Source organism: Carlito syrichta, unplaced genomic scaffold (assembly GCF_000164805.1).
Source record: "Carlito syrichta isolate Samal-C Ts95f unplaced genomic scaffold, Tarsius_syrichta-2.0.1 Scaffold315401, whole genome shotgun sequence".
In the NCBI taxonomy this organism is placed as follows: Eukaryota; Metazoa; Chordata; class Mammalia; order Primates; family Tarsiidae; genus Carlito; species Carlito syrichta.
The window spans coordinates 10,966-21,844 of record NW_007259497.1 but is presented as its reverse complement, the minus strand read 5'-3'; the positions used below and the strand labels follow the sequence as shown (position 1 = coordinate 21,844).

At 54.5% G+C, this 10,879-nt stretch overlaps 1 protein-coding gene across 3 annotated transcripts; it reads right to left on the bottom strand.

Annotated features, from left to right (window-relative positions):
• Positions 1 to 864: 864 nt before the first annotated feature.
• On the bottom strand, positions 865 to 9,687 carry BAHD1 (bromo adjacent homology domain containing 1). Of its 3 annotated transcripts, none has more exons than XM_008072716.1 (6): positions 8,242 to 9,687; positions 6,141 to 6,523; positions 4,997 to 5,156; positions 4,464 to 4,540; positions 3,603 to 3,703; positions 865 to 3,128 (listed from the first exon to the last, which is right to left on the bottom strand). In XM_008072716.1, exons 1-6 carry the CDS (start codon positions 9,668 to 9,670, stop codon positions 2,939 to 2,941), a joined length of 2,340 nt encoding a protein of 779 aa, XP_008070907.1. In that variant the 5' UTR covers positions 9,671 to 9,687; the 3' UTR covers positions 865 to 2,938. The 3 variants fall into 3 exon arrangements, with proteins under 3 accessions (XP_008070907.1, XP_021561951.1, XP_008070908.1); XM_021706276.1 differs by having other exon boundaries at positions 3,603 to 3,694; XM_008072717.2 differs by having other exon boundaries at positions 6,141 to 6,520.
• Between the last annotated feature and the right edge of the window lie 1,192 nt (positions 9,688 to 10,879).

The following is a 10,879-nucleotide window of genomic DNA, read 5'->3' as shown; positions in this document are numbered from 1 at the left end:
TCGAGGCTGCGGTGGCCGGGAGCAGCCACTGCACTCCAGTCTGGGTGACAGAGTAAGACTCCAACTCAAAAAAAAAAAAAAAGAGGACAGGCTACCACCCAGCTCAAGGGACTCTTGTGGCCAGCACATTGAAGTCAGTGCTATCGCAAGGCCATGGTGGTGTCTGTGTCACTAATAATCTCTAAGGAAATACTCCTGCTACCATGCCTAGATGTCCTTAACAAAATGCAGAAGAGGTCTGAGTGGCCATGGTCTGTCTCCCCGGAACCCCCTTGGCCTCAGAGCTACCGCACCTTGAACATGGTCAACATTGAAGCTTCAGGGCTGGGGGTGGGCCTAGGCTGAATCAGGGGTCCAGCTGGTCACAAATTCTCAGCCCTATGGGTGGCCTTCATTCCCTCAGCACGGAAGGAGTACCAGATCCTACAACAGGTTCTGCTGGTCAGTTCCCCAAGGTGATGAGGCGGTATCTTTGTTATGTACCTACTACTTGGAGACTAGTTCCCAGGTCGCTGGCCAGGTGAGGGCTGGCAAGCCAAGGATTTCACACAGACCTAGGCAGGCAGCTATGGCCACCATGATGTCAAAAAGTCAACTCCGAGGGCACACCTCATCAACAAGGGTACCTGCATAATGAACATTCGCATATCTAGCCCTGAATTGTACCCATTAAAAAAAAAAATCAACTCCAAGTTCCCATTCCTTCTATCTCCTCTCCTCCCTCTCCTTCCCCCCTACTTTCCTGCCCTCTTTGCCTACTGGCCTCAGTGAGCACCCAAGCTATAGAGGTTCAGAAAGACCTCTGAAATAAGAATAGTTAGCCTCTCCACACCCCCACACCAAAAGATGACAGGACACAAAGAAAATGATCCTTTTCTAAATCAATACAATTTCTCAAATTTATTTTTTTCTTAAAGAAGTACTTCTAATCTCTGTCAAAAGGGAGGTGAGGTAAGGTCCTCCCTCCCTTGTAAACACTGAAATACAGATCTGGGAAACCAGGATCAACACACACAAAAAGTGCATTTTACAAAATATCAACTAAAATATATTTTACATGGATTATGCGTCCATTGAAATTCTACCAGCTGCATTTTCAGGTTCGAAAAAATATTTCCACATCTAAGAGATTTCAAAAGCATTTAAAGTTCTGGGCAGCAGACCCTACCCCCTGGGAGGAGGGGACTTGATTTCCTCTCCTGTTGGGGGAGGCTGAGCTCCTTAGCAGCAAGGGCTCAGCACCCTGGGAATGAGCAGGCTCTGAGGTTGGCTCTCCAGAGCCCCCCTGCCACTCTGCCAACCTCTCTTACCGCCCCATCCTCCCAGATGGACACCTTCCTCCAAACAGCTTATTCAATACAAGGAGACCTAAGTCCCTTCCCTTCAGGTTTGGGATCCAGCTTCCCAAGCATAAATTCACCTCTGAAGTCTCCAGGCCCAATGACCAATCAGGAGCAAACCTGTCTTCTAAGGGACAGGGCAGGGCATGGGGGTTTTCAGGGGCACTCAGGATTCACTTCCACCTCCCTCTGCAGCTCTTGCCTGAGTGTCCTCACCCAGTGCCACTTCCTCAGCCTGCTGGGTCTGTCTGTCCCTTCTCCCTAAGGGAAGACCCAGTGCTGCCCTTCCTGGCTCCTGCCCCCGGGCTATGCCCTTGTGGAAGTGCTTAGCTAGCAGGGTCCCAGCACCAGGTCCAAGCCACACTGCACTCCACTACTCTCCCCACCATGCTCCTCTTTGGTACAAATAGGAAAAAACCGGGCCATGCTACCCCCCTCACAAGAGGGCCAGGGCCGGGGCCTAGTCCAGGCAAGGACAACAGGGGTCTAAGCCCTCTGGAGAGCAGCATGAGGTGAGAACAGGGCCTCTGGGCAAGAGAAACAAACCGAAAATGCAGGTCCTTAGCTCTGAAAGTGAGTGGCTGCAGCTCAGCAGGTCTGTGGACTGATACAGTGTTGATTCTCGCTGGGATGTAAATTAGTGCAATCTACAAAAGACTAGGGTAAGGGTGGCAGGGCAAGGGGAGCCACAGCACTCCTTTGGTTTGATTTCAGGTGGGTGTGGCTTGAAGAGTCATGTGTGAAGTTCTGCAAGAGGTTTCCTGGAACCTCCAAGTGTAAGGCAAGAGGAAAAATCTTCAATAAATCAGGTAGCAATTTTCCTTGCCCCCTGCCCCCACCCTTTCCCAGCACCCAGCTGCCCTCCCAGACAGGACAAACCCCACATTAATCAGTTAACTTTCTGGGTGGCCCTCTCCAGGAGAAGGACAGGAGACTGACTCCCACAAGTGGGCCACACCCATGACTGTGAGGGCCGGGTCAAATTGTCCCAGCACCAGTGGCTACTGCAGGGGCAAAGGTGGAAAGCCAGAGAAAGGCCTCAAGTCCAGGAAGAGGAATTCAATGCTCTGGAAGCCACACTCTGGCTCGCTATGCCGCAGAGGAACAAGCTCAGAGCTGTGCTGGAATCTGGGAGAGCCTGGTCCCAGGCTGAGGGGGAAGCAGTGGGTCACAGTGGGTGAGGTAAAGCTGGCTCCCACTCCCCCTTTGAGGGCGGGGGAGGGCTCCAGAAGGGCCTGTTGAGCCTGATTCCTGAAGGACCTTGCCCCTCCTCCCTGCCCCCTTCCCTCCTAGGGTTCCATGTCCCTCAGGCTTGGCCTAGCCCTGGAGAAGACTGCTTCTTCAGAAGTCTCCACCCAGTGTACCACAGACAGGTACCCTAAGGCCGAGCTGAGGGCTCCGACACTCTTCTTATACCCTGGCCTCCCCTTCCCTCCCATGGGGCCCAAAACCCAGAGGCCCCTGCCCTCCCCCCACAAGAGAACCACAGGCCAGCAACCTCGGACCCCTGTGGCCCCTTAACCAAGTGCTGTGCTTCAAGCAGTGCCCCCTGCCCCAAGCCCCACTTGCTCATGGGAAGCCCCAGTGTGGGCTTGAGGCTACTGGGGGTTCTTGAGAATGCGGCCATGGCGAAAGTCATAGACATGGCGGCAAAGGAACACCAGCTCAGGGTCCGTGTCCTCGGGCACTGTGCGGTGTGGCGGAGTGGAGTAGTCTGCAGAGGGGGGCACCAGTGCTGTCTTTCGGCTGGGGAGGCCCTCGCCTCGGCGCTTGGCCATGGCACAGAATCTGTAAGTGATATACCAGTCACTGCCTTTATCCTAGCCATCTTTGCAGGAAGACCAATTCCTTTCCCACCCTGCCCAAAGAGCTAGGCTATCCCCTCTCGTCCCCCAAGGAATGGTGCTGCCTCCACCTGTCCCAGGGGCTATGCCTGCTTTGCCAACCACCAGTCTATCTTCTCTGTCACTGGGGAACCACACCTGCTAGGGCCTCCCTCCAATCACCTGCCAATTCTCCTAAATTTCCTCCAAGAGCAGTACTGTACCCTCCAACTCTACTCCAACCATTCTACCTAAGTGGGGCAACAATTTTTCTTCTTTCTTCTAAATCAATCAGATTGTGGAAGCAGGCCATAAGAAAGAAAGTTCTAGAGATTAGGCCCAGAGCAGAATGAGATCCCCTTAGGGAATTCCTGGTAGCATCCATAGCCCAGGAAGTCTGAGAAGAGAGGCCAGCCAGAGGGTGCAGGGTACCACCCACCTGCAGTACTCAGCAAAGGTCAGCACATAGCACTTCTCCTCAATGCAGGCCACACTGTTCTGGTCCTGATGTCGCGACGCAAAGACTTCATTCTGCAAGGGCTCAAAGGAAGACAGGTAGAGGTTAGTTCCCAGGGCTGGACAGCACCTACCTCCAGAAGCAGGGCAGACTGCTGACCTGAGATGACTCCAGCAAGCCAGGGAGCTTTCCCGGAAACTCAACCCAAGTGTGCCTCACCTACAGTCCCCAGGCACTCCTCCTAGGTCCTGTCCTTCTCAGGAGCAGCCAGGTAACTGATCCAGTCCCTGGTCATCACTGGCCTCCTGACCCCACAAGCCCTGCCCAGGGGAGGAAAAGGGAATTGGTGCCCATCTTCCTAGTTAGGTGAAAAGTCCCTGCAAGGGGAAACGAAATAAAAGCTGAGCACAGACCACACCCAGACTGCAGTCACTTCTCAGCACAGCTTGGTGGAAAGCGTAGAGGGCGTTGGGAGGAGTCTTTACTCTCCTCCCTCTCATACTGCAGACAACATTCAAGGGGGCTAGGTGTGTAGCTCATTTCACCTTTCCTGTTGCTAGGACACAGCCACTTGTTTCCGCTGGTATCCCTGCTCCCAGGGGCTCTTTCTGATCCCCTTTTAAGACAAAGGTTATTATTCCCTTTGAAACATGAATTGGGGCAGTGTTAGGAAAAGAGGCTAAACCCTGGGCCCTTCCCCAGGTTCTCTGGAGTCCAAGGAGACAAATACAGGGACCTGACTCCCACAGCTGCCATGTCCTAGTACCACATACCATGTTTTAGTGCCACAAACTCTCCCTCTGCCACTCCTGCCCTCCCCGACCCATGTGCCAGGCAGCTCACCTCGTGCATGCTGGGACTCCGGCCTCCCTGTAAGTGCTCAGGTCTGTAATACCACAGGAGGCTCATCATCAACTCTCCTGGGAAGACAACAGAAGTGGTCATGGCTTGAGCTGGCAACCTGCGTGACTTAGATAGGCAGACAGGCTGGCTGCCTGCCCTGCAGAGTCATCCAACTTCAATGCCTGGGTCAACCCTGCAGGCTCTGGCCACCTGCGTCCCCCGCCCCAGGCCAAGCATTCAGTGGCCTGAAATGCTATTAGGCATGGAGGGAGAAGTGGGGGAAAGGCACTGACAGGTGAGGTGGGGGGACCCATGCCTAGGCCCTGTTGACTGGAAAGGTTAATGAGCTGATCCAACCCAAGCCACAAGGTCGTCCACAGCCCTCGGCAGCAGACACGAGCTGAGTGGAAGGCAGACTCTGTGCCAGGAACACAGGGAGACCTGTGCCAGGTCAAACTCTAGGCAAAGGCTGACATGGGGCCTACAGTCCTGCAAGGCAGCTGCCCCTTGGGTCCCCCTAGAAGGAGGGGTACCTGACTCGGGGTTCTCCCAGAGGGCAGAGATCTTGGCCACATAAGGTGTGGATGTCTTTCGCGGGCCTGACTTGAGGAGGACAGTGTCCCGGACTCGGATTGTCTCTCCATGCCGCTCTACCGCCTGGTAACTCTTTCGGATGGCTGGTTCCGGCTCATCCTAGGCAACAAACCAATGACACAAACAGGCTTACAGGGCCACATGCAGGGTGAGGACTGAGGGAGTGAAGGAATGGCAACCTATGATTTCCTCAGGGTGGTCAAACCACTAAGCATGTTTGCAGGTTGGATCCTTCTCCTCAGCCTGGCTTTCAGGGACAGGATGGGGATGGGGAATTCCCATGGTTGGAGACAGGATGGGAAAGGGGAACAAGGGTGGAAAAATGGACTGACACTTCTGGGGCTGAGCTCTGACCACCACACCCCTGACAGATGACTCTCTCAACCCCAGTCCTCCAGCACTGGGTTAGTGTTCACTTCCTAACAGAACAATCTGGGTCTGAACCCTTAAACCACTGTTTTAAGTGGCATAGCTTCGGACAAATTATTTAATCTACTGCTCAGCCTCAGACTCCTCATCTGTATAATGAGGATAATGATAGGGACATGGGGTATATACTACATGTGGTAGTGGTGAGGATTACAGGGAGTAATACATGCAAGGTGCTCAGCTCAGTTCTGATATCTAAGAAGTACTCAATAAATTTTAGCTGACATTCTTTTTATCATCCCAGATGTTCTCTGTATCACTAGTTTTTTTCTGCCCACCCCAACTTCCCCTATACCCACTTACTCCGAAAAGTCCTCCATTTTACAACCCAGGATGGAAGGGACCAAGTAAGCAGGGATGGGAGGGGAAGACACTTAGATGATTGCCCTGAGTCAGTAACAGAGATGTCAGTCAGTCACAGCTGGTGACTGACTGTGCATCCTCTGACCTCCTCAGTGTGTCTGTTACAGGATCAGTAGGGGCTAGAGGAGCAGGCCGAGCCAACACAACCAATTTCTGGGCTGCAAGTGAATTGGAGCCCCTTGTCACCTCTCAGAATAGCTAGAACCAGGGGCTCCTGGTACCCACCTCACTGTGGGGCATGTGTCCCTCCGCCATCCTCCCTTTCCTCATCAGCTAAGAGCTGGCACTCACCAAGACATACACAGCCTTCTCACAGGCAGCCCCAACAGGCACCCAGCCATTAGTGCGGCGGCGGCGGCGGCGGCGAGGGCGTGGGCGCTGGACACGTGGCTGCTTTGGGTGGCTGGGCCTACGGGCAGCCTTGCTCCTAGCAGTGTGCCGGCAGCTGGAGCCTGTGCGCAGACCTGACTTGGAACCGCTGGGAGGTTTGGCGCTCTGAGGGCACGCACGGGCTACTGTCTGAGGCTCTGAGGTGGGTGTCTGAAGATGGGGGACAGGCTCTGCTGCAGGTGGCACACTGGGTACAGGGCATCCCAGGAGGGGATGGGCGGGTGAGGCTGGGTGGCCAGCTTCCGGGAGAGGAAATTCCAGCTGGCCCAGAGACCTACAGCCTTCTAGGAAAAGGAGAGAGTAGGTCAGGACAGGATAAGCAGTAACCCCTTGCCCATATGCTTTCAGAGTCTCCTCCTGGCTTAAGTCTAAGTATGCACTCAAAGGCCACTGAGATGGCAGATCAGAGGACTTTATGGTGAATTGTCAGAGTGACTGTCCAAAGGGCAGGGGTATTTCTTGATCTTGGAGCCTGACCATCTCCCCTTTTAGCCTGAAAGAGTAGTAGTAGGTACATCTTCTTTAGCTCTGATGTAAACTTCTCTAAGTCTTCCACAGTGCTTTGGAGTAGGGGTTCTAGAGTCAGGCAGTCTGGGGACCTGTTACCAGCTGCGTAACCGCAGGCAAGTCACCTTGCCCTTCAATGCAATATAAACAGTAGCTATGAATGTCTTACATATTTGTAACTGGCTGTTTTTCTTATGAATGTATTGATTTATTTCATCCTTACAACAACCATGTGCGGATGACCCTCATTTTACAGTTAAGAAAACTGAGACACAGCAGTTACTGACTTGTCCCACGGTCACATGCTAAGGAGGTGGTAGAGAACATTTCACTTCAGGCAGTCTGGCTCCAGAGTCTGTGCTCAATTACATGCCAAACAGCCTCCCACATGTAAAGCACTTAGAACAGTGCCTGGCACATCATGTTTACTGGTGTCCTTGGTATCAGGGAGAGGGGGTAAGAATCTAGACTGAGGAGTGGTACAAAAGAGAAGGAAAAATTCACAAAGAAGCCAGTTCTCATTTCTTAGAGCTCTAACTCACACCAGTACCTGAAACAACCAGTCTGGCCAGAGCCAAGTGGTCTATAAAGTTGTTTTATAGACCCCCTACAAGAAGAGGTGTGGGATGAGTGGAAAGCTCTGGGAAGGCCCGGCCCTCACCTCCCCAGCAGCAGGACAGACCTGCTGGCCAGGATGACTCTGGTCACCTCATTTCCATCCAGGAGCTAGGGAGGAAGCTTGGGGAGGCAGGTGAGGATACCTACCAGTCTAGGGGAGAGAAATGACTTTGGGATTTCTCAGTAGGTGGAATAAGAGCCTCTCAGGTAGTCTGGGTCTTGCTAGGAAGGCAGACTCCAAAGCTGTGGGCCCTGATACCATCCTGTCCATGCCAGGGAACTCTGCTTGTTGGTTCTCAAGGTGTGCCCACTCTGTCCACACCTAGCTAGGTTATGCTAAGTCTGAGCACTTCTTTTCTTTCAAGGCCTGTATAGCCAGGGCTAAGCTGCCCCAGTGCAGTTGGTACCACCTACTGAGCCTAGTAACCATTACCCTTCTCACAAATGCTGAACTAGGCCGACATGAAAAGGTATTGGCTTCTGGAAAGTAAGGAATTCTAGAAGAGGGCAGAAGGGACATGCGAACAATTTGGTAAATGCCCTAACTTCAATATCTAATTTGCTACTCAGTGTCTAAGACCGGGTATCCTGATGAGGAGGGAGGAGAGGACCCTCCTGTGGCCTCCACCTAACTGCCTGGCCATGAAATCTCCACAGACAGCCAGGGCAGAGCAGGGCAGTCAAGAACTAAACATGGGGCCCCTTTCCTGGGAGTGGTCCTAGGCCTGGGGCACAGGCTAGGGGAGTTATCCCTTCCTCTACCTTTCAACTAGCTGCTAGACCCCAAGGGGACCCCTGCCCAGAACCACCACCCACTCTCCAGGGATGCCATGTTTCAGAGACTCCCCAGTACCTTCCCACCCCCAGGAAGGCTTACCTGCTGCAAAAGGCATTTTGTAGGGGCAGCCGCCACAGGCAGTGCCAACATGGGTGAGAGACAGGGGCAACACTCCGCAGATGCTGTAGCCATTCACTCCAGTGTCCTCGCTAGAGCAATAGCGAGAGGAGCCCCAGGGAGGGTGCTGGAAAGGGGTGCCTGAGGGCACTGAGCTTGGGGCCAAAAGGAGACTCTCATTAGGTGCAGCCACTGGGGACAGTTTGCCCTCAGGGAGCATGGGGCAGGGCAAGTAGCCCCCACACTGCAGCCCATCTTGGCCACAGCACAGGTAGAAACTGCCTAGTGCAGTGAGCTCAGGCCCAACACACAGGCCATTGTAGTCAGCGGGGTTGCCGGGCATTGGCAGGGGGGACAGCTGAGGTGTGGGGAAAGAGGGCTGGTGCAGTTCCTGCTTCGGAGCAGGTGACTCCTCTCCTGGGCGCCCAGGTTCTGGCTTCAGGGCTGCCTGCCCACCCATCAGCAGTGGGAGGTGGGGGCGCAGCCTCAAGGGGCTCTCCAGAGTCTTGCTCAGGGCCTGGTAAGGTGGCTGGACGGATGGCCCCCGAGGAGTGGCTGACGGCCATGGCTCATCAGGGCGCCCTTGCCAGCCGGGTGGGCCTGCAGCTTCCCCAGAGCCAGTCCCATGCCGGGCCTTGGGATAGTTCTTGCCACTGATCTTGGCCCACTTTGGCCTCAGGGCCTTGGGTGCTGGGGGCTCAGTGGAGCGCCCATCTGCTTCTGGGTGAGTACGAGGGAGCCGCAAGGGTAGCTCTCGTTCCTGGCTCAGCTTTAGGAAGGCAGCTGCGTTCAGGCTAGCCAGTCTCTTGGGAGCTGGGTCTCCATCTTTGCGGGTGCCTTCATCTGGTGCTGGTTCTGGGGATAGGTCCCGACTTCCACCTCCAAGGTCCCCCAGCCGGGGTCGCTTCTTGGAAGAGGACCAGCCCCCAGTGGCCCGGTCACGATCCCGGCTGCGGTGGGGGTCTCCTGCTCGACTGCGGCGGGTGCCTGCCAGGCTGCTGGTGTCCTCTCGCTCCAGCAGCAGGTTATTGAGGGCTTCAGCATTGAGGGAGGCTAGACGCCGCTTGCGGGGCTGGGCAAGACCAGGGTCCTCACTGGATGGGGCTGGGCTGGGGGGCTTGGGCAGGTCAGGGGGCAGCTCATCAGCCTCATCTGCACTCTGGGGACCAGCCACATTCTCCAGGCGGGTCAGCAGCACTTTGCAGGCCTTGGGCTTCTCAGGAACCAATGGGCGCTTACGAAGTGGGTAGTTCTTGCGGCGCCCTGTGAGCTGCCCTGGGCTCTCAGGCACACCTGGCTCCACACCCTCAGCCCCCTGCTCCATATTGCTGTCTTCCATCTGCAGGGGCTCTCGGCGGCCAGTGGGGCCGGAACTCAACATGGGAAGGGACTTCCTCCGAGTGTGTGTCATGGAGTACTTCCAAACTGCAGAACAGAGGACAGGCAATGAGAGGAGCTTTCCCTAGCTTGTCCTTGCCTGCTTTCTCCCCGTCCGCAGCTACCTAGCCTCAACTGCAGTAACTCTGGTCTACCCTTATCCTGTCTCCAGGATGGATTTTCCCAGGACCCCTCCTTCCAGAATATGAAGACCCAGTGAAATGAGGCTACCAGCAGCTGTGCAAGGGCTGGTACCTACTCTCTCCTTTTAGCCTAGGGTCTCTCTGAATTAAGCCCCTGAAGAGCTCAGGGAGCAATGCAGACACCAGGGTCAGGGAAAGGAGGAGCTGGTGGCAAAGCTCCCTGTTCTCGCCACCTGTTCTTTTCCCACTAGATACTCATCACAGGACGAGGGAGGCTCAGAAAACAATGAGCCAGGATGGGGGCTTGGGTGGTAGGAGCCCATCTATTCCTTTAAAAGTATTACCTGCCTGAGCCCACGGGTTCGAGACCTGCCCAGGCAACTTGGCAAGACCTCATCTCTACAGTAAATCAAAAAATCAGCCGGATGTGGTAGTGCATGCCTGTAATTACGGCGACTCGGAAGGCTGAGCTCAGCAGGTCGAGGCTGCAGTGGCTGGGAGCGGCCACTGCACTCCAGTCTGGGTGACAGAGTGAGACTCCAACTCAAGGAAAAAAAAAAAAGTATTACTAAAGTATTACTGGTCCCCTCTCCCAACAAAGGGCTCCCAAGATTGGCTACAAGAGGCAAAGGAGAAGGACAGTGAAGAGTTGAGATGGGGAGCCTGCCTGCTGGGCTGTGGAGAAGGCAAAGTCCTGCCCGTGAGGACTCCTTACTTGCCACATAAAGTAAGACAGCCATGACTTGGGTCTTGCCAGAAAAGCCCTATGAAGGGAGAAGACCTAGCTTTGAGGAGCCATGGTTGTGGAGGTCTCAGCCAGCCCTAAGAGCCAGACCCATTCTGGTTCAAATTCCAGGGAACGGCAGCCCAAAGAGTGCCAGTGCCAGTGCCTGGGGAAGAGTGTCCTAAGGCTAGTATCGGCATACTCCTGGATGTAGGAAATTCAGGGACTGTTCACTGGACGTGTGGTACAGCTTTAAACCCCTGCCATCCACGAAGAGTTGGAAAAAGAAAGTAGCAAAGAGAAGAATTAATGCAGGGGACAAATGGGCTGCCTTGTTAGTCGTACCCTGTTTCTCAGTTCTTCCTCTTGTAGGCAA

Bases quoted from the DNA above. Each gene is read 5' to 3' on its own strand.
- BAHD1 (XM_008072716.1), bottom strand. From the start codon at position 9,670: ATGACACACACTCGGAGGAAGTCCCTTCCCATGTTGAGTTCCGGCCCC. The intron at 4,541-4,996 runs GTACCCCTCCTT...TTGTCTTCCCAG, and splicing joins CTGGGAGAACCCCGAGTCAG to GAGAGTTGATGATGAGCCTC. The intron at 3,129-3,602 runs GTGGGTGGTACC...TATCACTTACAG, and splicing joins ACCTTTGCTGAGTACTGCAG to ATTCTGTGCCATGGCCAAGC.